Source organism: Colossoma macropomum, unplaced genomic scaffold, assembly GCF_904425465.1.
Source record: "Colossoma macropomum unplaced genomic scaffold, Colossoma_macropomum, whole genome shotgun sequence".
NCBI classification, from domain to species: domain Eukaryota; kingdom Metazoa; phylum Chordata; class Actinopteri; order Characiformes; family Serrasalmidae; genus Colossoma; species Colossoma macropomum.
Genome location: NW_023494805.1, coordinates 32,241,076 through 32,266,698, shown reverse-complemented (window position 1 = coordinate 32,266,698; position 25,623 = coordinate 32,241,076). Strand labels below are relative to the sequence as shown.

Genomic DNA, 25,623 nt, shown 5'->3' with positions numbered 1-25,623 from the left:
AACAGTTAAATCAGGCTGCTACAGAAACAGGAAGTTGCAGCTAAGCGTGGTGCAGCTAACAGGAAATGTGCAGATACATTTTAAGACTTAGCAGCTAGAGCAGGGGTCAGCAACCCAAATGTTAAGAGCCATTTTGTTCTTTCAACAAAAACCAAACGACCTTGGAAGCAACATTTTATGTCCATTTTATTGAAGTAAAGTTGTAAAACCTCGGCTGTAAATATGTCTATTGGTACGTGCTAATGTCCCAGTATAGACTAAAAATATAAACGAAAACACAGACTTACTTTGCTGTGCTTGAAGCTTTAGTTCAGCTATAGCCGCTTTTCTCACATCTCCGGCAGGAAACTTTTCCTTAAAAGAAGAATAGTTTGTTATGACCAACGTGATCAATATAATCTCACAACTACTAGTTTACAACTTGCTACACTCAATATAATCAGAGACAGTTACATTTCCAACTTTATTTGAGTTTACTGTGAATGTGTAATGAGTTTGTGTATTAAATAAGTCAAAACGGAACAGCTATCTGTTTTGTCTTCAAAGGAGCTAAAATCAAGCAGCAGTAGCTTAACCAGTCTAAACACTCATGTTTACAGTAACATGTATACAGTAGCAGAGTACAACTGGATATTGTGTGTTGGCTTTAAAAATGCAAAAAAAAAAAAAATTGTTAAAACATTTGGGTTAAAAAAAACCCAAAGACATGGGCCAATCTGTTGGCAAGGTCCAATAATATAGGTTAGACTTATTGGCTCTATTCAATTTCAGTGTATCACTTCAAACTAAGAAATATATAACGTTTGAATTTTAGTACACTGTAGGCTGTAGTGTCATTACATCATTAAAGTAATGTTTATATGTCATATATTGTATAGTGCCACTTGGTAAATGTGCCATATGGCCTGTGCTTATGAAAAGAGGTTTGCCAGAACATGCACCTATGCCCGTTCCAATTATTACATACCCGCCTAGTCGCAATTTGAGATTACTACAATTATCACTGTACACTTAAATTTCACAATAATATTAAGTTACAATGAACAAAACGTAAACTGAGTGGTGGAAAGAGACAAAAGAATGTAAATAAAAGAAAAAAGTAAATGCATTTGTTGAGATTTCATGGGGCTTATGAAAATTATGACATTGGTGGAGGATCATACTTATTATTTAGCACAAGAAAAAGCCATGGTGGTTGAATCCTCATCGTCAAAGATGCAAAAACATAAGGAAGCAAAACGAAATTGGGATAGGTGACGGTAAAAAACCTGCCGGCCACTGTAGGTTCTACTACACGCTTGGAAAGGGAAGGGTGAGGGAGGGGTATTCAGTTGGTTGCAGTCTGCAACCTCAGCACTATATGCTACAAAAGTGGAGCTCATGGGTCAAAGTTGACCTGCAAGGCCTTTTTGGCCTACCAGAAAGTTGCCTAATCTTCCAGTGAGAGAACATGTATTTTTATGCAACTTCACATTTTTATTCTCTATATTTTATTTTCTTTTAAACTCTTAATTTTGACATATTTCGCCCTTGACAGTTCAATGACATTACAGGTGTCATTTCAACAAAGATGTAACAGCTTAAATGTATCTAACAGTGCATAACTGGTGGTACATAGACATGATTTTAAAGTCGAGGCAGTGTGTCTTGTATGCAAAGAACCAACTGGAGCATCTAAAAAGTACAGTTTCTCAATGTACACTGGCATAGTAGCTCTCATGAAGGTCATTTTAAAGATCTCTTCCTTTCTACAAACTTCACAGTACAAGGCCTGAGCACATTTACCATCCTCTCCAAGAGGTGGTGCTAAGTTTCCTCATCAGCCTCACAAGCAGCCACCATAAAAGCCCAGAGAAAGAGCAATCATGCAGTTTCAGTACTTAGTCCTCGAGTTGGAAGACTGAGCACACTAAGCTGGTCTGTAGGTGACAAGTAAATACTGCAGTCCCACCTACAGAAGAGATAACACTGAATTAGCCTAATAGCTGATCTGTCTCCTGCTTTTTGGGTTGTTTTGTGAAAGTGTGGGAGAATGGCTGATAAGACAAGACAGTCATTTCCTCTTGAAGACTCCATCTGTGCACTTTGTGAGGATTATTTAACCGTCCCTGTGATTCTAAGATGCTGCCACAGATTGTGTAAAAGCTGCCTACACAGTTACTGGGAGTTAACAGGGTCCCTCAGATGCCCTGTTTGTTTGAGAGAACCATCATGTGAAGTGCTCTTACGCAGCTTGGGTTCCACGCCTGTTTCAAAGGGTGCAAAGGCTGCCAGCTTTAACCTGCTTGTGGTGAAGAATACAGGAAGTGAACTGGTGAGTTTATAATGTTGATATGTGAACAGATTACTGTGGTAAGTTTTTTTGTAATTGTCATTTTGTTCTAATAAACGTGTCTAAGGTTTACTTAACTAGTCTTAAAGAAGTTTATTTCCTTTTTGTTTGTCAGAGAAAATGCAAAGCACATGAGCTTCTATACATTCATAAAAAAGATGGTTCTTTAAGGGTTCTTTAGTAATGGCATGAACCATGAGTTCTATATAGAACCATTTGCATGCTTAAATGACACTTTGCATGGGGATATGGTTCTTCAGATTGATGATGATGTTGGTGATGTTCATGATTCAGTGTAGAACCTTTTTTGCAAATGCTTCTGAACGCTTGTAACAATAGAAGAATCCTTTTTGGTGCTATATAAACAATTTTCAGATTTATGGAGAGTGTGTAGTAAAGGTTTTATATAGAACCTTTGTGAAAATGGTTCTATATAGCACCTAAAAGGGTTCTGCTGTTGTTACGATGTCAAGCTTGTAACAACACTCAAAAAACCCTTTGCATGATTAAAGAGTTCTTTCCATCGTTAAATCGTTCTTGAGATTGATGGAGAGTGTGTCGTACATGGTTCTATATAGAACCTTTTTGAAAATGGTTCTGTATAGCACCAAAAAGGATTCTGTTGTATGCCAAGTTTGTAACAACAGAAGAACCCTTTTTGGTCCTACATACACTCTTAAAAATGATGGTTCTTCAAGAGTTCTTTAGTAAAGAAAAGAGTTCTGTATAGAACCCTGAACACTCAAAGAACCCTTTGCATGATTAAAGCGTTCTTTGCATTGTTCAGTCTTTTTTGAGATTGATGAAGAAGGTGCTGTACATTATTTTAACTAAGGCACTTCAACTTAAGACTCTAACACTCTACCACCCTACCGGAAGTACTCTGACCACATGTCACAGTGTGAGGGAGCGCTATTTCAGAGTAGATTTGTTACACATCTAGAGTGGATTTGTTCTTTTTTCCCCCACTCATATTCTGTTCAGCAATACCTGCTGGAATCGGTGCTGTTTCTAGTGTTTATAACTGACAAGCTTTTACTTAGTCAAGATTCAGAACAAGCACATCACTTTGCTTGACGAATTTGTTGATACCAAAAGAGCAATGATAGAAGGTAAGAAGTCATAATGCTTGTCTGTTGTACAGCTCAAGTTCACAAATTTGGGGGCATGTGTTTACTTTTGGAGGATTTTATGAGCAATCGGGAGCTTTGAAGCACTGTTAAGATTAAGGTTCTGAGTGCGAGCAGTAGTCCAGTTTATTATTTTTTTGTTTTATTTAAAAATGCTTTGGATAACCTCCTTAATCACACTAATGTATTTGCTTTCACCTGTATTCTACTGCGAAGTGAAGATCCAGTAGTATGTCTAAGGCAGGGCTGGCCAAAGTAGGACCCTCGGTTAATGTTGGCCTGCAAGGACTTGGAGCATAATTGGTGATACGTGGGCATAAGGAGATTCCTTTTTAAAAATTCCTTTTAATTTACAAGGAATTTAATTTAAGGTTTAAAGACAAGGCAGTGTGTCTTGTATGTAAAGAAACCACTGGAGCATGTAAAACATACAGTTTCTCAATGCACACTGACATTTTGTGAAAACATAGAGGTAGCAAGTGTTTAGCTTTTGTCTTTTTGGTCTGCTACAAACATGTTTAGGCCACCACCTAAAGCTTGTGGATTATGTACTCTTGCAAGCAGTAGATGAGCAGTAATAGGCAGCATGGGAAATTAAAGCAGAACAAAGCATCAAGCAGGTAAAGCATGACCAGTTTACCACTAAATTGTTCCATGTGACTGCTTCATAGTGGTGGTTTTGATCTCGGCAGGCACAACCAAAGATGGGGCTTCCAAGAGCTGTGAGCACTGTGGCATCAGCTGGAAGTGAGAGGAGTGGCACTCTAAACCAGATGTGGATGAAGATCAAATATGGACCAATAGATCAGAAGATATCAGCTACTTTTGACTTGGAAGAAACCATCACATATGGGTTTAAACCAGAGGTAAGAATAAAGGTACCAAAGGACATAAAGGGATAAGCAAAATGTTGACCTGTAGTATATAATAGTTGGGATACCATAATTCACCCAGATTATGACTAACAGCTCTTTCCATGTTTTTAGATTGAGCAGTCCAGGAGAAACAAGTAAGTATGATGTTTATTATCCCCTTCTGTTTAAATTTGCTCATTCAGTAATATGCAAGTCAGGGACCACACTTTATTTATTTAATTTCCAGTCGAAGAGGCCGCTAAGTACAAGCGATTACAACCCCCATTCCAAAAAGGTTGGGACGCTGTGTAAAATGTAAAAAAAATGTAAATAAAAACAGAATGCAGTGATTTTGCAAATCTAATAGACCCATATTTTATTCACAATAGAACACAGAACACATATCAGATGTTGAAAGTGAGACATTTTACCATTTCATCAAAAACATTAACTCATTTGGAACTTGATGGCAGCAACGCATCTCAAAAAAGTTGGGACAGGGGCAACAAAAGTCTGGAAAAGTAAGTGGTACTAACAAAAAACAGCTGGAGGAACTAACTCACACGACTGGGTGCACAAAGAGCATTTTAGAGAGGCAGAGTCTCTCAGAAGCAAAGATGGGCAGAGGTTCACCATTCTGCGAAAAAAACTGCCTCTCAAAATTGGGGAGCAATTTCAGAAAAATGTTCCTCAACATAAAATTGCGAAGACTTTGGATATCCCACCATCTACAGTACATAATATCATCAAAAGATTCAGAGAATCTGGAGAAATCCCTGTACGCAAGGGACAGTCATTACTGGATGCTTGTGATCTTTGGGCCCTCAGGCAGAGCTGCAGTAAAAACATGATTCTGTACTGGAAATCACTGCTTGGGCTCAGGAACAGTTCCAGGAATCATTGTCTGTGAATAAAGTTTGGCTTGCAATCTACAAATGCAAGTTAAAGCTGTATCTTGCAAAGAAGAAGCCATGTGTCAACATGATCCGGAAACGCTGCCGTCTTCTCGGGGCCAAAGCTCATTTAAAATGGACTGAAGCAAAATGGAAAATTGTTCTGTGGTCAGTTTAATCAAAATTTGAAATTTCTTTTTGGAAAACACGGACACCATGTCCTGCGGACTCAAGAGGAGAAGGACCATCCAGCTTGTTATCAGCGCACAGTTCAAAAGCATCTCTGATGGTATGGGGTTGCATTAGTGCCTATGGCTTGGGTAGCTTACACATCTGGAAAGGCTCTATCAATGCTGAACAGTATATAGAGGTTTTAGAACAACATATGCTCCCATCCAGGCAATGTCTATTTCAGGGATGGCCTTGCATATTTCAGCAAGACAATGTTAAACCACATACTGCAACCATCACAACAGCATGGATTTGCAGAAGAAGAGTCCAGGTGCTGAACTGGCCTGCAGTCCAGACCTTTCAACAATAGAAAACAATTGCTGCATCATAAAACGAAAAATATGGCAAAGAAGACCCAGGACTGTTGAGCAGCTAGAATCCTACATCAGACAAGAATAGGGCAACGTTCCTCTCCTAACATTCCAGCAATTGGTCTCCTCACTTCCCAGACATTTACAGACTGTTGTTAAAAGAAGAGGGGATACTACACAATGGTAGACATGGCTCTGTCCCATCAAGTTCTAAATGTTCCAACATCTGATACGTGTTCTATGTTCTATTGTGAATAAAATAGGTTTATGAGATATGAAAATCATTGCATTCTTTTTTTATTTACATTTATTTACATTTTACATAGCGTCCCAACTTTTTTGGAATTGGGGTTGTATTTTAAGGTATTATTTTATTAAAATCAGACTCCTAACAACTGTACAAGACTTGGTAGACCATACAAATTGTCACCATACATTAACAGGACTTGAGTCTGAAAGGATGCGTAGCTGTCAAGATGTCATTAGAGAGAAAAAATACAAAAGAATAAAAATTGGTCTTCTCAGAACAATGCAATGACCACCCCAGAGTCCACATCTCTACATCACTAAATGTGTTCTGCATTATTTGGATTGTGAGAAACAGAAAATGCAACCAATGTCTAAGACAGAACTTTTCAGCTGTGGAAAAATATCCCTCAGATTTCTTTGAAAACCTGAAAGCAATTCTCCTGAAAAGAACGGAAGATATAATTAAGATAAAATGTGGACAAAAAAACTGAAAACTGAGTTTTCTGCTTTTGTTCCTGATGCTGAAAAATGAATAATGTGTAATAATTTGTGCTGGAACATAAGTAAATTAAGGGTGGACTTTTTGCACAGTACTGTACATATAAAGCAGATACAATCTACGCACAACTAGCTAAAACCCATGTTTTTAACACTAACATTTATTCTCCACTTTTGTAGATTAAAGGATGATGAGCAGCTTGTAAATTCTGAACTTTGTTGCCGCAACCGAAAACCAGATTCCACTGATCAGCTGACATCAAGCAAAGTTGCAATGAGTCCGAAAATAGCACAAACTAGCCTAAATACCCAGTCTCCTGTTACGGGGTTGAGGTCCAACCTGTGTACTGAGTGTGGCAAGAGTTTCAAGAGCAAATCTGCCCTGAAAGCCCACCGGAAATCCCACTCCCTACGGCGGCCGCATCAGTGCCCCACCTGTGAAAGACAATATGCTAGCAAGCATGAGCTTGCATTGCATATGCGGCTACATAAGGATGAGAAGCTGTTCCACTGCTCGTACTGCAAGAAGAAGTTCATCAGGAAGAGTGGCCTGGAGACCCACGAAAGGAGCCACACCGGAGAGAAGCCTTTCACCTGTTCCCTTTGTGGGAAAAGCTTCAGTCAGAGGAACACTCTTAAATTGCACCTGCAGAGGCATGAGGGTGTGAAGCCGCACCAGTGTGACCACTGCGGAAAGCTCTTTGTCACGGCAGCGTCCTTGAGGGATCATAGGTTAACGCATACGGAAGAGAAGCCCTTTCCTTGCCCTCAGTGCGACAAGAGGTTCGGCCGGAAGAATGACCTGAATATTCATTTGCACAGTCACTCGGGACAGTTGCCCTTCGGCTGCACAGTGTGTGGGAAGCGCTTTCTGAGGAAGCCGAGCCTCACCATGCATGAGCTCATTCACAAAGAGGACCGTCCCTTCCAGTGCCTGCTCTGTGATAGCAGTTTCCGGAGAGGCTCCCACCTCGATGCGCACATTAAGACCCACTCTACCGACATGCCGTACAAATGCTCGTATTGTGGCAAATCCTTCAAGCAACCCTATAGTGTCGTACTTCATGAGCGCATTCATACGGGAGAGAAACCCTACAGTTGTGACCAGTGTGGGAAGCGTTTCATATCGTCGGGTGATCTGTCGAAACACCGGCGTGTCCACGTGGCGACGAAAGAGTACAAGTGCTCTCATTGCGAGAAGAGCTTTCGTTACGGAGCCTCCCTGACGATCCACCTGAGGACACACACAAACGAGAGACCTTACGAATGCCGGCAGTGCGGTAAAACCTTCGCAGCTTCATCGCGTCTGCGGTCCCATGAAGCAGTGCACAACAATGAGCGACGCCACCGTTGCTCAGAATGCGGCCAGGGTTTCAACAACCACAGCACCCTGAGAAACCACCGGATGACCCATGGCCCCAGAACGCAGTTTACTTGCACCACCTGCGGGAAGAACTTCTCTCGCAAGGACACCTTCACAGAGCACCAAGCGATTCATTCAGGCACCAAAGTCTTCGACTGCCCCGAGTGCGGGAAGAGCCTGAGCTGCTCCAGCAGTTTTCGGCTACACGTGCAGAGTCACACTCAGAAGACGATGTACCCCTGCATTGATTGTGACAAGAGTTTCAGCAGCAAGTCTTACCTAATGAAACACCAGCAGAAGGTGCATGCTACATAGACACCATATGCTTGTTCAAAGTGCGGAGAGAGTTTTAACTCCCCTGGGAAATTGGCTACGCATGAGCTGAAACATTCAAAAAAGAAGGAACATGTGTGCTCGCAGTGTGGGAAGGCTTTTAGACATCAGTGCCAGGAATGTGGGAGACCATTTACAAGGAAGGACAGCCTGAGGTGTCATCTAAAGACTCAAGAAGTGAAAAACTGAGCAAGTTTTGCTGACAATTCTAAATCTTTCTTGAAGTTTTTATTGCCCATTTAAGATGACAACCAGTTTTTACACTTGTGCACATTTCAATTCACAGTTCTTGTTTATTTGCTGAATTTAACATATTGCAAAAAGTTATATTTTATTTTTTATTTTCTTTCCAATATGTTGAACTTGTGTCTTCTTTGTAGATGATGTGTTAACTTATTTTCAAATAGAAACAATATTAACACCAGTGCACTCCCCACCCCAGAGGTTTCGGTTTATACTTTTTAGGGCGGGTGTCGGCAACCCAAAAGTGAAGAAGAGCCATTTTGTCCTTTCAACAAAAATTAAACCACCTTGGAACCCACAACATTTTATGCCACTTTATTGAAGTAACGTTTTACCATTTTGGCTGAAAATATGTATTAATATGTGCTAATGTCCTAGTATAGGCAAAAAAATATAATATAAATGAAAACACAGATTTACTTTACTCTGCTTTAGCTCAGCTATAGCTGCTTTTCTTGCATCTCCGGCAGGAAACTTTTCCAAAAGTCAAATAGTTTTTTGTAAAATCTCTCTCATTTGATTTTACAAGGCTGAAGTCATTTTTTTTTATTCGCCAGATTCTTGTTATAATTTTTCTGTTCCACCTTAAACGCAGAATGCAACTGCTGTGCCATTTAAGGTGGAATGGGAAAATTCAAACATGAAGCTGGCAAACGGGAAGCTGACACTTTCTTGTTGCAGATTAAACATATCAGGAAACCAGCTGGAGTGATTATAAATGCAAATACGTCCAGTTGTCTCCAAATTATCGATGTTTATCTTAAATCTTTCTCTTTGCCTTTTCGTTAGCTACTAGCTAGACAAGATTGTTGTCTGCATTGCTATGGTGACCAGAAGTCTGCACACCAACCTTCAGGGTTAAAGGTTGGTGATTAGGTTGGTAATTAGCAGTTATAGTTATACAGTTACTCCAGCGCTGCAGACCATTTATTGTTAAAACTGTGTCAAACGATCATCAGAGCTTTATTTTACTGTAAAGGAGGATTATTTTATTTTTGCCAAAAATCTAAATCTGCTGTGGAGCCACAACAGAGCAGTTAAAAAGCCACGTATTGCCAACCTGTTATAAGGTTTAAGTACATATAACAGACAACTTGTTATAAAACAAAGGGGAATTTCACCATCTTTTAAACAATTAAATGGTTAAAATGTAAACAAACATCTCTATAAAACAGAAATTTGTATTTTGGGTTGCTCTTTTTTGGGGGGTTGTTGCCAAAGTTGTGCTTTTCCCTGTTCAGTTTTTGATTAATAAATTGTGTATTCCCCAGCTCTGCTTGTGTTTCTTGGAGTGCAGTGATGTTTGTGTGACACTAGATGGCGATGTGAATGCTTAAAAAATACAGGCGTATGCAAAAGTTTGGGTGCCCCTGCTCAAATTCCATGTGCTGTTGGTCTTCTAAGTGAAAATAACATATCCTCTACATAGAAAACACTTCAGCACATTTTAATGCACGATTCCTGCTTATTTACTGAATCTAACATTTTGAAGGGAAAAAAAAACTTTTATTTTTATTTATTTTTTATTTTTATGTTTTATTTTTTTCCAGTATGTTCAACAAATGCATAGGAACTATGCTCTAATCTAACATTTGCAGAAAAATGCCCTCTTAAGTTTGTTCCCTGTAGAGGAGGTTAACTTTTCACTTTGAAAATCAACAAAACAGTTTGCCACCCAAACATTTGCATATGACTCCTTTGAATACTCATTTTAATACTTTTTCCCAGGAGTATTTTACTCAGGGGCCGGATCCTGTTATTACAGCCTCAGTCATAACTGGCTGCTCCAGTGATTCTCGATTCTCTGGTCATTTATATTTATTACGTGTGGTTTGTTAACATGCAAGTTTTCATATTGCACTGAATTTTTTATGTGTTTTAGTACATTTTTAAATAATTTCCTTCAGTTCTGTGTTCTTTTTTTTTTTTTCAAATACTATACATTTTATATTAGTACTAGTGTGTGTGTGTATGTGTGCGGGTGCGTGTGTGTGTGTGTGTGTGTGTATATATATATATATATATATGTAATTTAATATAGTATTGCTTGTTGTTCATTTCTGTTTCAGATTAACTAAAAAAATAAATGAAGGTTTTAGTTAAAGAAAAGGTGAATTACTTTAATTCAAACAGTATTTTTTGCTATTATTATTGTTGTTGTTTTATTATTTTTGTTATTTTTATTATCATTAGCAGCAGCTCTGAGAGCATGTGAATGTCATTGATATGAGCTTTGATTAACAGTACATTATTACTGTTACTGTGTCGATAAAGAAGACGCGGACAACATAGCATAGCGAATGCTCTTTTATTTGTGCTATATTGATGTCAGAAGTAGGATGTGGTTGCAGAGTTTGACAAAATGGAGCAGCACAGCAAAGATCTCAAAGGTAGACAGCAAAGAAAACACAGCCTGGAGGGAGGGCCAATGGCTGAACACACAGCGCCAGAGACAGTTGGTGGATATCCGGGGGCAGGACGTGCTGTCAGGTTGAAGTTTTTTTTGTGTTTTAATAAAAGAAATTCATTGTATGTAGAGTTGTGCTCATAAGTTTACATACCCTGGCAGAATTTGTGATTTTTTTTCAGAGAATAATAATGATAATACAACAACCAAGCCATTTATTATCAAACAATTGTTTTTTGCCCTTTTTAAAATCATAATGACAACAGAAACTGCCCAAATGACCCTGATCAAAAGTTTACATACCCTAGTCCTTAATACCGTGTATTCCCTCCTTTAACATTAATGACAGCTTGAAGTCTTTTGTGGTAGTTGTGGATGAGGTACTTTATTTTCTCAGATGGTAAAGCTGCATGTTTGAGATCTCCCCAAAGTCAACTGTTCAAAGCTGTGTTTGCTGGTTATGTACTGCCTAGCATTTTTGAGTTCTGCTCAAAATGAGCTAAAATTATCACAGCTCAAACAGACAGTACTGAAACATTTGGGAAGGTTTTGATAATGTTATGATCGTTTTGTTAGTGACAAAATGGACTGTTTAATCATTCATTTTAATAAAATGAACAGAATTCGGGTACAGGGTCACTCAAAGCAAAAGGATTTTAGTCTAAAGTCCAAGGCTCAGTACCATTTCTTATTTTTACCCCGTCCCTTGTTTTTGAGTGTCACCTTGCCCCTTAGAACTGTGTTACAAGGGGTAGTGGTTGAAATCTTCCCCTATGAAATGTGAGCCTCAAATAAAAAAGAGCATTACTTCATTAACAGCTACTAGCACTGCTCTGTAGGTGACCCTGCCAGTCTGCAGTGACAGCAGAGCAGCAGTAAAGTTCAGCAACCTCACTGCTGGGCTTTAGTTACATTTAGGGAATCGTATGCCTTCAAAGAGAGGGGAAACAACAATTACACGTAAAACTGATGGCTAAGGGCTAAGTGATAGGGGCAAGGGGTGAAATGGGATTGGGCCCAAGTCAGGTCTGGAAAGTGTTTTTAGCTATTGAGTTTGAACCGATTCAGCAGAATGACCCATATCAGAGGAAGTTTCAGTTTTATGTAGCCTTTTTTATGAACTCATGTCCAACACAATCTGACTGTGCTCTCCACTGAGTGCTGCCAATAACAGCCTAATAACAGTCAAACTAGTTACATTTCAGTTTAAAACCGTTCCTTAAATTACTTTTTCACACTGGTAGTCCATCTCTTTCTCTGCATACTTTGTTAGCCCCCTTTTACCCTGTTCTTCAGTGGTCAGGACCCCCATGGACCCTCACAGAGCAGGTATTATTTGGGTGGTGGATCATTCTCAGCACTGCAGTAACACTGACGTGGTGGTGGTGTGTTAGTGTGTGTTGCGCTGGTCTGAGTGGATCAGACACAGCAGTACTGGAGTTTTTAAACACCTCAGTGTCACTGCTGGACTGAGAATAGTCCACCAACCAAAAATAGCCAGCCAACAGCATCCTGTGGGCAGCATCCTGTGACCACTGATGAAGGACTAGAGCTATCGTCTCTGACTTCACATCTACAAGGTGGACTGACAAGGCAGGAGTGTCTAATAGAGTGGACAGTGAGTGGACACAGTGTTTAAAAACTCCAGCAGCACTGCTGTGTCTGATCCACTCGTACCATTGCCACACACACTAACACACCACCACCACATCAGTGTTACTGTAGAGCTGAGAATGATCTCAGCTTGATATAGGCCCATTTTCTTTACTGAAGAACCTTTGAGGAAGCATCTTTTTTACGAGTGTACTGAAGGAAAGTACAGTCCAGCACAAGCACAAATCTTCCAAATGAAAAAAAGTGACAAAGTACAAGTGAGTAGCTCTCATGAAGGTCATTTTAAGGATCTCTTCCTTTCTACAAACTTCACAGTACAAGGCCTGAGCACATTTACCATCCTCTCCAAGAGGTGGTGCTAAGTTTCCTCATCAGCCTCACAAACAGCCACCATAAAAGCCCAGAGAAAGAGCAGCATGGTTCACAGGTTGGAGGACTGGTAGTTGGAATCAAACTTAGCCGGTCTGTAAGTGATGAATAACTACTGTAAAGCCACCTATAGAAGAGATAACACTGAATTAGCCTAATAGCTGATCTGTCTCCTGCTTTTTGGGTTGTTTTGTGAAAGTGTGGGAGAATGGCTGATAAGACAAGACAGTCATTTCCTCTTGAAGACTCCATCTGTGCACTTTGTGAGGATTATTTAACCGTCCCTGTGATTCTAAGATGCCGCCACAGATTGTGTAAAAGCTGCCTACACAGTTACTGGGAGTTAACAGGGTCCCTCAGATGCCCTGTTTGTTTGAGTGAACCATCATGTGAAGTGCTCTTACACAGCTTGGGTTCCACGCCTGTTTCAAAGGGTGCAAAGGCTGCCAGCTTTAACCTGCTTGTGGTGAAGAACACAGGAAGTGAACTGGTGAGTTTATAATGTTGATATGTGAACAGATTGTTTTTTAGTAATTGTCATTTTGTTATTTTAAGCTAATAAATGTGTCCAAGGTTTACTTAACTAGTCTTAAAGAGCTTTATTTCCTGTATGTTTGTCAGAGAAAATGCAATGCATGTGATCTTCTATACACTCATAAAAAAAATGGTTCTTCAAGGGTTCTTTAGTAATGGCAATGGTTGTATTTAGAATCATGAGTTCTATATAGAACCATTTGCATGCTTAAATGGATCTTTGCATGGTGAAATGGTTCTTCACATTGATAATAATGACGTTTATGGTTCTGTGTAGAATATAGAATAGAGAACCAAGAATATGGTTCTATGTGTAGAATACAGAACCAAAAAGGCTTCTGTTGTTGTCACAATGTCAAGCTTGTTATAATAGAAGAACCCTTTTTGGCGCTATATGAACGATTTTCAGATTGATGGAGAATGTGTTGCTTAGGTTGTATATAGAATCTTTGTGAAAAGGGTTCTATATAGCACCAATAAGGGTTCTACTGTTGTCATAATGTTAAGCTTGTAATAATAGAAGAACCCGTTTTGGTGCTATATAGAATGGCTTTCAGATTTTCGAAAACTGGCATCAAAAAGGGTTCTGCTGCTGTTACGATGTCAATCGAAGAACCCTTTTTGGTGTTATACACTCAAAAATGATGGTTCTTCAGGAGTTCTTTAGTAAGGAAAATGGTTGTTCAGCTTGACGGAAAATGTCCTGTAGATGGTTATATAAAAATGGTTTTCAAAATGGTTCTTCTATTATTACAACATCAAGCCTGATTTTTTTTATTTTTATTATTTTTTTTTTTTTCTATCAAAAAGGTTCTTTATAGAACCATCTACAGTACGTTTGGCTTTTGGTCCGCTACAAACATAACGTAGGCCGCTACCTAAAGCTTGTGGATTATATACTGTTCCAAGCAGTAGATGAGCAGTAGATAATAGGCACCATGGGAATTAAAGCAGAACAAAGCATCAAGCAGGTAAAGCATGACCAGTTCACCTCTAAACTGTTCTATGTGACTGCTTCACCGTCGTGGTTTTGATCTCGGCAGGCACAACCAAAGATGGGGCTTCCAAGAGCTGTGAGCACTGTGGCATCAGCTGGAAGTGAGAGAAGTGGTACAGCAAACCAGATGTGGATGGAGATCAAATATGAACCAATAGATCAGAAGATAACAGCTACTTTCAGCCTGGAAGAAACCATCTCGTGTGGTTTTAAAGCAGAAGTGAGTATAACGGTAACAATGGGAGAAAATGTTGACCTGTATTATATAATAGTTGGGCTACCATAGTTCACCCAGATTATGACTAACAGCTCTTTCTATGTTTTTAGATTGAGCAGTCCAGGAGAAACAAGTAAGTATGATTTTTATATCCCTTTCTGTTTAAATTTGCTCATACAGTAATGTGCAAGTCAGAGACCACACTTTACTTATTTCATTTCCAGCCAAAATGACTGTTAGGTACAAGCTATTTTTTGGAAGATATTATTTTTATCAAAAGCAGAAGGCATGTCAACTGAACGAGATCTGGTAGACCACACAAACTGTCAACGTCAGATTAACAGGACTTAAAGGTACGTCAAGACGTCATTAGTGAGAAAAGGAAATAGACAACAAAGATGCTGGTCTTCTCAGAAGTATGGACTGACCATTTCAGAGTCCAGATTTCAACATCAGGATAATTTGGATTATAAGAAGCAGAAAATGCAACCCATGTCCAAGACAGAACTTTTGAGCTGTGGAAAAATATTCCTCAGGTTTCTTTGAAAACCTGAAAAAGTCTCATGAAAAGAATGGAAGATGGAATTAAGATAAAATGAGGGCAGTAAAACCGGAAAACTTTATTATTTATTTATTTATTTATTTAGGCTTCTGTGTAATTTTCTGTTTGTTCCACTTTTGTTCCTGATGCTTTAAAATGAATACTTTGTACTGATTTGTGCTGGATAACAAGTAAATTAAATATGGTCTTTGACTTTTTGCACAATACTGTACATATAAAGGAGATACAATCTATGCACAATGAACTAAAACCCCTGTCTTTAACACTTTTATTTACAACAATTATTCTCCACTTTTGTAGATTGAAGGATGATGAGCAGCTTGTAAACACTGAAATTTGTTCTCGCAACCGAAAACCAGATTCCACTGACAAGCTGACCTCAAGCAAGTTTGAGAGAAGTCCGACACAAGTAGCACAAACTAGCCTAAATACCCGGTCTTCTGTGACGGGTTTGAGGTCCAACCTGTGTACTGAGTGTGGCAAGAGTTTCAAAAGCAAATCTGCCCTGAAAGCCCACCGGAAATCCCACTCCCTACGGCGGCCGCATCAGTGCCCCGCCTGTGGAAAACAATATGCTGGCAAGCATGAGCTTGCATTGCATATGCGTCTACATAAGGATGAGAAGCTGTTCCACTGCTCGTACTGCAAGAAGAAGTTCATCAGGAAGAGTGGCCTGGAGACCCACGAAAGGAGCCACACCGGAGAGAAGCCTTTCACCTGTTTCCTGTGTGGGAAAAGCTTTAATCGGAGGAACACGCTTAAATTGCACCTGCGGCGGCACAAGGGTGTGAAGCCGCACCAGTGTGACCACTGCGGAAAGCTCTTTGTCACGGCAGCGACCTTGAGGGATCATAGGTTAACACATACAGGAGAGAAGCCCTTTCCTTGCCCTCAGTGCGACAAGAAGTTCATCCGAAAGTATAGCCTGGATGTTCATTTGCGCAGTCACACAGGGCAGTTGCCCTTCGGCTGCACAGTGTGTGGGAAGCGCTTTCTGATGAGGCAGGGCCTCACCATGCATGAGCTCATTCACAAAGAGGACCGTCCCTTCAAGTGCCTGCACTGCGAGAGCAGCTTCCGGAGAGGCTCCCACCTCAATTCGCACATGAAGACCCACTCTACCGACATGCCGTACAAATGCTCGTATTGTGGCAAATCCTTCAAGCATCCCAACAGTGTCAAACTTCATGAGCGCACTCATACGGGAGAGAAACCCTACAGTTGTGACCAGTGTGGGAAGCGCTTCATATCGTCGGGTGATCTGTCGAAACACCGGCGTGTCCACACGATGAAGAAAGACTACAAGTGCTCTCATTGCGAGAAGAGCTTTCGTTACGGAGCCTCCCTGACGGTCCACCTAAGGACACACACAAACGAGAGACCTTACGAATGCCGGCAGTGCGGTAAAACCTTCGCAGCTTCATCACATCTACGGTCCCACGAGGCAGTGCACAGCAACGAGCGACGCCACCGTTGCCCAGACTGCGGCCAGGGTTTCAACAACCACAGCACCCTGAAGTCCCACCGGATGACCCATGGCCCCAGGCCACAGTTTAAGTGCACCACTTGTGGGAAGATCTTCACCCGCGAGGACACCTTCAGAGATCACCAAGCGATTCATTCAGGCGCCAAAGTGTACGACTGCCCAGAGTGTGGGAAGAGCCTGAGCACCTCCAGCAGTTTTCGGCTACACGTGCAGAGCCACACGCAGAAGACGATGTACCCCTGCATTGATTGCGACAAGAGTTTCAGCAGCAAGTCTTACCTAATGAAACACCAACAGATGGTGCATACTACGGAAACACCGTACGCTTGTTCAAAGTGCGGAGAGAGCTTTAACTCCCCTGGGAAATTGGCTACGCATGAGCTGAAACATTCAAAAAAGAAGGAGCACGTGTGCTCGCAGTGTGGGCAAGGCTTTTAGACAGAAAATGACCCTCCAACGGCACAAGAAGCTCCATTCTGCTGTAAAACCACATCAGTGCCAGGAATGTGGGAAACAGTTTACAAGGACGGACAGCCTGAGGTATCATCTAAAGACTCATGAAGTGAAAAACTGAGCAAGTTCTACTGACCATTCAAAATCTTTTTTTGAAGTTTTTTTCTTTTTTATTGCCCGTCTAGGATGACGATCAGTTTTTCCGGTGTGCCATTAGTGCATGCCGTCATATGCAAAAGTTTGGGCACCCACTAGCTAAATGACATTGCTTTTCTAAGTGAAAATAAGTGAACACATCCTCTACAGAGAAGGCACTTGCTGTGCACTTTAACACACAATTACTGATTGATGTATTTAACTGATTATTTCGTACTGAAATGTGGCCTGTGCAAAAGTTATGGCACATTTTGTATTTTATGCTTTTCCTTTCCAATATGTTAAACTCAGAAACTTGCCATATGCCATGTGTATTTTCTCTGTAGAGGATGTAACTTATTTTAATTAGAAAATCAACGAAACATAATTTGACCAGGTGTGCTCAAACTTTTGCATTTGACTGTATATATTAATAACACAAGTGCACTCCCCACCCCAGAGGTTTCAGTTTATGCTGGAAAAGTGTTTTAGACGAGGCTTCAAGTATAAAATTTAAAAATGGAAAATTAAAGAGTTTCATTGAACCTTTTACAGGGTTTACTTTGTAGAGTTTAAGTACACACAACAGACTACTGATTATAAAACAGAAATATTGAGGGGGAAAAAAGGGGAATTGCACCATATTTTTCATTAAATGGTTAAGATGTAAACAAACAATTTGTGCTTTGCCCTGTTTTTGTTTAATAAATTGTGTATTTCACAGCTCTACTTATGTTTCTGGATGTGCAGTGATGTTTTCGGGACACTAGATGGCAATGTGAACTAAAAAAAAAATGTACAGTCACATGCAAAGGTTTGGGTGCCCCTGCTCAAATGTTGTTGATTGTGAAAGTAAATTAAACCATCCTCTATACAGAACACACTCCTGTGCATTTTAAGGCATGATTCCTGTTTATTTGCCAAATTTAACATATTGAGGGGGGAAAAAACCAATGTGCAAAAGTTGTCAAGTTTTATTTTGTTTTCTTTTTTTCCAATATGTTCAACTCACAAAACTAAAGTAAACTGCTCTAACATTCGCAGAAAAATTCCCTTTTTAAGTTTGTTCCGTGCAGAGGATGTGTTAACTTATTTTCGCTTAGAAAATTAACAAGTGGTTTGGCGCCCAAACATATGCATACAGCTATATTTCTTTGCTAATTTTGGGCCAGATTCTAAAAGCACTTAGGACAGTCCTTACCCTTTAGGGACAATCCTGCCTCAGTCGTCTTCCCAGCCTCATGTTTCCAGCCTCTGTCACAAACGGCTGCTCCAATGATTCTTAAAACATTTCGGCTGACGTGGCCACATTAGCAGTCTTAGGGGCATGAATAAAGTAAAACTCAGGACCGCCTCAGTTCAGTTCTAGCAAGATAGTACTAGGAAAGATTCATCAACTCAGCAGAATAACTCCAAATAACCTGCGCCGAAATCGTTTGAAAAGCCATCAAAACTTGTAGAGAATGACGTTTAGGCTCTGAAAGCATTGAATACTAGCAGAAAGAATACAATTATGAATCACTTTCTAAAGAGTAGTTAAAGTAGCCCTTTTAGAATGATTGAAAATAACACAAAAAAGCTCATCTGTTATACTTCTGATCACTGTGATTTAATTACACACTAAAAATTATGGTTCTTCAAGGGTTCTTCAGTAAAGAAAAAAGAACACTCGAACCCTTTGCATGATTAAACGGTTCTTTGCATGGTGAAAGTGTTCTTTAGATTAATGGAGAATGGGCTGTAGATGGTTCTATAGTCTTAATCTTTTTGAAATAGGTTCAGTATAGCACCAAAAGCGTTCTATTATTACTTTTCAAAAAGGTTCTATATAGAACCATCTGCAGTATATTTTCCATCACCCTTTCATGATGCAAAGAACCAATTAATCATGCAAACGGTTGTTTGAGTGTTCATTCGTCTCTTTCACTAAAGAACCTTTGAAGAACCATAATTTTTAAAGGTCTACTGCACAGAAGTTCTCAGGTTTTTTTGCTTTATGCGTTTTTGTGCAGCAACACTTCCCATTGGGTTTCTGCATCCTGGAATGCTGTCTGTCATTGGAGCATGATACCTCATTCTACTCATTCAGAGTGGTTTGATGCAAAATGCTCAGGTCTAGAAACAACATACCCAGTTGGATTTCTGTGCACAGTTACTGCCTCTATGAGCTCCCTCACAGAAAGTGGTTATGAATATGGATGTAAAAATCAGTTCATCAGTTCAACCTAAAATAATCCCATTTAAGCAATTGAGCTACTTTTATTCCACTAAAAATCCTTAGTAGTTACTTCAAAGTATTTGTTAAGGTTGAATAATACTAGTTATTTTACTTGATACCACAAATACTGAAGAACTTTTTTCCACCTGCATGTACGTGGTGGAGAGGTATATGCAGGGTATAAAGCATAACAGTCTGTGAAGGAGACTTATTTTTTCAGATGTACCACCATTTTACCATCATCAACATTCCATATGAAAACTCTGATAATGTGTAGGTTCACTGGTGGTTTTAGACAGATGGATATATTTGTGGATCCTCTGACTACCTTAGGAGGAATTATGATATAACTGAAGTTTGAGGAAAGACCACGCCTGAGTCCTACGCCCAGGCTGAAGTCCGTTGCGGTTCCTACCACACCTGCTGCATCTGCTTCGTCTGGCTCCTCATCTCGCTGCGTCAGCTCTCGTATGGAAGAAGCCGGTGTTCCTCCCTGGTTCCCCCGCCTGCTCCAGCCCGGTCACCATAAATGCGATGACCATCGAGAGTTCTGAGTTCCCGTTGTTCCCATGGCTCCCTCAGCACCACCGCTTCCGCACCCTTCCTCCTTAAAATCCTTGTCACCAACTACTTGTTTTCCCTCTACACTGCTCCGCCTGCAGTCCCGCCCAGTGATGCCCACCTCTTGTTTCTTTTGCCCTGTGTATGCAGATCCTCCAAGGTGCGGATGTCAGCCTCTGCTAATTGTTTTACCCCTCAGCTGCCTCCAGGGGTCCCCACATCACTGATACCGGCGTCATTTCTCTCACCCTCAAGTGTGCCAATCCTCATGCCTCCAAGGTCCTCACTGTTCTGGTGTTCACCCTCAACTTTTCCATGTACCATGATGTTGTCTGTTTGGCCTTCCCATCCAGGCATCAGGAGCTCGATGACTACATTTCCATCGTCTTGGATCTTGCCATTTGTTTCGGTGGGTCGGGTTACTATAATTACCATCATCTGCTCTCAGCCTGTGCAGCATCCCACCTTCAGCAGTGGAACATTTCTATGTATTGTGGCTACCTGGATCTTGAGCTCTACTGTCATGTCTTTACTGGACAGACTGCTCTCTCCTGTGAGCTTTGCGGTTGCCCCCTCACCCTGCTTCGTCCTGCACTCTTGTTCCCCCACCTTCTTCTCACCACCCTGCCATGCCACTGCTGCTCCCGCCCCCATCTTTACAACTTCCAGTTCCCGCAACAGCCGCAGGCAGCATCTGCTCTTCCTCAGGGGCCTGATGGTCTGTAATAATTTCAACGCAGCTGGATGTTTTGCTTTTTCATGCAAGTTTCTCCATGTCTGCTCTCATTGGGGTCAAGCTCATTCCCGATCGGGATGCCCCTTTGCCCTCCAAATGACTACTCTGGCACCTCTTCACTCCTGTCAATGTCCCTGCTCTCGCTGCTGGTCTCGACCTCCATCCTGATCATTCCTTCACCTCATATTTACTAGATGGTCTTATCTTTAGCTTTTCTCCAAGACTTCCAACCTCTTTCCTTTTGTGTCACAACCTCCTCTCTTTTTGAGCCTGCTGTCATGACTTCCCTCTTGGCCATGGAATTTTCAGGTTTTATGATCTGCCCTTTCACTTCTCCTCCCTTCTCCACTTACTGTATCAGTCTCATTGGCATCGCCACTCTTAAATACTCTGGCAGGAAATGCTTCATCATTGATTTGTTTGCCCCCCCATGGCTCCTCAGAACCATCCGCAAATAGCCTTGTGCCAAGCTCTGATTTCTTTCTCCAGTACGCTACTGTGGATCATGCTACCTCACTCATTAAGCAGGCCGGCCATGGAGCTTGGCTCGCCAAGGCTGACGCTGTCTCAGCCTTTAAGATCCTCCCTCTACACACCAATTTTTGGCATCTGTTTGGAGTTTGCTGGGAAGACAGGTTTTACTTTGCAGTCCATATCATCTTCGACTGCAAGAGTAGCCCCAAAATTTTTGACACCCTAGCTGAAGCCTTGTGTTGGATCCTGCTGAACATTTGCAGACTGCCCTACATGCTCCACCTACTTAATGACTTCCTTGTGATAGTCTTCCCTTCCCCCACCACCTGCAAATGGCCTTTGTACCCTCTCCTCCGCATTTCAGTGACTCGGCATCCTTCTCTCTCCTGAGAAGACAGTGGGCCCATCTACGTCACTCAAGTTCCTCTGCATTCAGCTAGACACAGTTTTGTTTCAGGCTTCCCTTCCGCCCGATAAAGTAGAACGCATTACTACTGCCCTGTCAGAATTTGTGCTGAAGCCTCATTGCTTGAAGCTCCAGCTCCTCTCCCTTCTTAGGCACCTCAATTACACAATTCGCATAATACCTCAAAGGATGCTCTTTTATCTCCCACCTCCTCACCATTGCCTCCTTGTTGCCCTCACTCCACCATGACCTCTCTCTAGATGATGTATCAATCATAGAACTCTGCTTCTAGCTCTTCCAACTCCAGCACTGGAACAGCATCTCTTTCTTCTATGAAGACGCTATCTTTGTCCCTGAAGATCTGCAACTATACACCAATGCAGCTCCTTCAATAGGCTTCGGCGGATTCTACAGTGGCCGTTGGTCTGCTTCTCCTTGGCCTTCGAAGTCCACTTTGCTTTCCAATGATTCAAGCGATTCCTCTGCCTTGTGGGAACTCTACCCAGTCGTCATTGCTGCACTTCTTTGGGGACATGAATGGAAAGGACGAGCAATCCTCATCCACTCTGACAACTATGTCATTGTTCATATAATCAACGAAGGATGTTCCAATATCAACTCACTCTCGTTTTCAATTTCAGAAATTCAAAGCCTTGGCACCTCAAGCGAAGCCTCATCCTACACCAACTCCACCGTATTCGGACTCCATCCTCCAACAGGCCAGCAGTTCTTTCAGCTCCTCTTCCAAGCTCAAGAAACAATCTTAAGCACGGTTGCCCCTCATACCCTGTCAACCTATTGGTCAGGATGGAAATCTTTCCAGTGCTTTCATGAACTCCACAATGTCCTGTTCCCTTCAGACAATCTTTCACTGACAGCTGCTTTCCTCACATTTGCCAGTTCACACCTATCCATTCGCTGTTCCAGCTTATGAGTTTATTTAGCTGGCATCAATTTCTTTACAAAACTCATTAACGGAACCCAGCACACCACAGCTAACCACCCTCAGATTTCCTTTTACTGAAAGGAATCCAAAGAAATTCCACCACGTCAGCTGCCCTTAACCTCTGACATCCTCCACCATTGCATTCAGGCAATCCATGCAGGACTCTTCCCCAAGGACATATCCACTATATTAGAAGCCTTCTTTCTCGCTTTCTTCGGTTTCCTGAGATGCTCGGTGGGCCTCCATCCAATCTGGAGTTTTTGAGGGTCGGCCTTCTAATGACTGGCCAACCCAAGTTCCCCTCCTCTCACTATCCCATTAACCGAGGCGTGGCCTGCATTCATAAAATGGAGTTATGACATAACTGAAGTTTATGGAAAAACCACACCAAGTGTGTACTCCTTATAGATGGTACATTACACTGAAAGATCCAATAGGATGGAGTTTCTTGATTGGGACCCTGAAGCCAATGTTTCAGTATCCATCGCCACAATCCTATTATAATAGACTTTAATTTAGTTATAGCCACTTTAATAAGACGCACTTGGCTAAATAGTAATCCACATTAAGAGGATTTGCCATCTTGAGTGCAGCACCAGTTTACGCTGCCACTTCGAGTTTGAAAAAAATCTGATAGCTTGTGTAATGGTAGTGAAAATGTCTGGGGGTAAAATTTTTGTGATCTAAATGTCACATTTGCTCAATTATTAGCTTGAGGGTGGAAAAATGTTCAGTTCACAGCTTTGTTAAAAGTTTGGATGTTTATAACTTTGGCTTGTGGACACGTGAACACTGGAAGGCTCAGTGACCTTTGGGGTACAATGATGCAATGCACCATGAAGGGAAGTCACATGGTGTTCTGTGGGATTCTGTCCACTCTGTAGAACAGCGCAAAACATGGGCCACTGTGTTTCTGGTACCCAAAGAATGCGTTTATCACTATTTGATCATTCTTAACATTACATATATCAACGCAGAAGACACATGTAGGTTCACTGGTCATTTTTGATAATAAATAAAATGGTTATATTTGCATTGTAGACATCACGAACCCTGCTTCCCATCACCACCACTGTAAAGAAATGTTAAAAATCTGAATGGCTAAGTTTCTAAGTTTCTCTGCAATGAATCATTGCACTTCAAACTACTCTGAAGGACTTGGTGAAAATTTGTGGAATTCCTTATACATCCTACACTGTCAGAAATAAAGGTAGTAAACTGTCACTGGTGTGGGACCCTCAAGGGTACATCTCAGTACCTTTAGTCAGGGAACATAACTGAACCATAATCCATTGAAATTATATTATCTAAGTTGTATTGACGCCACACACCCCGTCTCGTCTCCAGGCTTTTTTTTTATTGTTCTGTTTTAGAAGGTACAAATATATACAAATACAAACGTATTTAAGGTTCACAATTGGACCTTAAAACCACTGTTGTACCTTTGAGGGAGCATTTACATTGTTTGTACCTTGGTAAATGAAAAATGTATCTGCACAGTACTTTTATTTCTAACAGTGTATATTCTAGGGGTTTCTCAACCACTGGGCTGCAGACCGAAGCACCTTCTGGTGGTCCTCCAGCCAATACTGATGCTTTGGCATAAAAATCAGTGGAAAAAAAAATGGCTTCATCTATTTTTTTGCCCACTTATCTCTAGAAACAAATTACACTACCCTGAAGTTTCAATTGTCCACCTGCAAGTGAATTTAGCTTAATTTGCCACAGTTCTGGCTGATTTCACTAGCATCAAACTTGTGTTTGTCTCACTGTTGATATTTAATGTACTGTGATGCACATGACATGCTGTGGCACCCAAAGTTGCTGTGTTGAAAATTTCCAACATTTTTTTCCCCCTGCAGGGTTTCATGCTTGTGGACCTTGAGGTGGAAAAGGTTGAGTGCACATGCTGTATGGCTCATTCTACCAAATTAGTTCAAACAGTGGTCCCACGGTAAAAGAGAATGAAGTATTCAGACCTTAGCTTTTTATCGATCATTGTTATAACTGATTTAAACCAAATACAATAGAGATAGTAATAAACTACATATAAACAAAATCATCATTTGTAGGGTACTTTCTTCAACTTGACAACTTTCACATTTTTAAAAATGTCTTTTAAAAGATCTTTTTTGATTCTTTTTTAAGTTTAAAGATTTAGATATGAGTTTAATCTTTACATTAAAAACTTTTATTTAAAAACCGTGCCACATTTTCATGTCGCTACTGAAATGCAGAGTTTTAGCCTGTGGGCAGAGCTTTATTTTAGCCACACCCCTGAATTTCAGAGCAGGAAGTGAGGCTGCATCCCTGTCCCTAATGGCCACATGGTGAGCAGTTAGATCCCATTGTTTTGAAGTGAATGTGTCCCTATATCTGAAAATCAGTGTGGAACATTAAGAATCACTACAGAAACACATATTTTCTGCAATTAAGTAAACTTTTTTGAGTTTTAATGAAAAATGTTTTTATGTGTGTACAACTGTTTATATGTGTACAAACTATTTGCTAGTCATGTACTGCCTAGCATTTTTGAGTTATGCTCAAAATGTGCTAAAATTATCACTGAAAGTCACTACTGAAATGGAATATTCAAACATTTATTTTAAGAACATAAACATAAGGTATAGTGGTATAAAGCAAAATGATTTAAATCTAAAATCAAGTCAGTTAAAATTGGAAAATGTGTTTTCAGCCCTGATTTTAAACCAATTTGGTAAATGATCCATATACATTAACACAAGTTATAAAAGACAATATTGCAGAATTAAGATAAAGACATTCAGAGTGGTTTGATGTGAAGTTGCAGTTGTAGTTAATCGTCCTCTCAGCTATCTTTATAATAATGATAAGAACCAGGGGTTGTGATATCTACATCACTAGTATAGCTGTTTCTTTACTATCCGGAGAGGCTACTCGTCTGAGTTTTCACGTATAATGCTAATAGTGGTAAATCAGGAGAAAACAGGTTTCCTTTGGGGATTATTTTGCCTTACAATGCTTTTCATGTACCTCTCCACCATAAACATATATTAAAAAATGTTTTAAACCTTCTCAAAACTTCTACAACA

The 25,623-nt window shown here is 40.6% G+C and overlaps 2 protein-coding genes across 5 annotated transcripts; both read left to right on the top strand.

The window, feature by feature from the left end:
* Nucleotides 1-1,854: 1,854 nt before the first annotated feature.
* On the top strand, nt 1,855-8,785 carry LOC118826701 (zinc finger protein 883-like). Of its 2 annotated transcripts, none has more exons than XM_036597746.1 (4): nt 1,855-2,314; nt 4,155-4,328; nt 4,449-4,471; nt 6,679-8,785. In XM_036597746.1, exons 1-4 carry the CDS (start codon nt 2,033-2,035, stop codon nt 8,174-8,176), a joined length of 1,977 nt encoding a protein of 658 aa, XP_036453639.1. In that variant the 5' UTR covers nt 1,855-2,032; the 3' UTR covers nt 8,177-8,785. The 2 variants fall into 2 exon arrangements, with proteins under 2 accessions (XP_036453639.1, XP_036453638.1); XM_036597745.1 differs by having other exon boundaries at nt 4,152-4,328.
* A 4,069-nt stretch (nt 8,786-12,854) lies between these two features.
* Nucleotides 12,855-17,399, top strand: si:ch211-119o8.6 (uncharacterized protein LOC556659 homolog). Of its 3 annotated transcripts, XM_036597786.1 has the most exons (5): nt 12,864-12,924; nt 13,027-13,317; nt 14,402-14,578; nt 14,686-14,708; nt 15,438-17,399. In XM_036597786.1, exons 2-5 carry the CDS (start codon nt 13,036-13,038, stop codon nt 17,059-17,061), a joined length of 2,106 nt encoding a protein of 701 aa, XP_036453679.1. In that variant the 5' UTR covers nt 12,864-12,924; nt 13,027-13,035; the 3' UTR covers nt 17,062-17,399. The 3 variants fall into 3 exon arrangements, with proteins under 3 accessions (XP_036453680.1, XP_036453677.1, XP_036453679.1); XM_036597787.1 differs by having other exon boundaries at nt 12,855-13,317; nt 14,405-14,578; XM_036597784.1 differs by having other exon boundaries at nt 12,855-13,317.
* The last annotated feature ends 8,224 nt before the right edge of the window (nt 17,400-25,623 follow it).

Bases quoted from the DNA above. Each gene is read 5' to 3' on its own strand.
- LOC118826701 (XM_036597745.1), top strand. From the start codon at position 2,033: ATGGCTGATAAGACAAGACAGTCATTTCCTCTTGAAGACTCCATCTGT. The intron at 2,315-4,151 runs GTGAGTTTATAA...TTTTGATCTCGG, and splicing joins AGAATACAGGAAGTGAACTG to CAGGCACAACCAAAGATGGG. The intron at 4,329-4,448 runs GTAAGAATAAAG...CCATGTTTTTAG, and splicing joins CATATGGGTTTAAACCAGAG to ATTGAGCAGTCCAGGAGAAA.
- si:ch211-119o8.6 (XM_036597784.1), top strand. From the start codon at position 13,036: ATGGCTGATAAGACAAGACAGTCATTTCCTCTTGAAGACTCCATCTGT. The intron at 13,318-14,401 runs GTGAGTTTATAA...TTTTGATCTCGG, and splicing joins AGAACACAGGAAGTGAACTG to CAGGCACAACCAAAGATGGG. The intron at 14,709-15,437 runs GTAAGTATGATT...CCACTTTTGTAG, and splicing joins GAGCAGTCCAGGAGAAACAA to ATTGAAGGATGATGAGCAGC.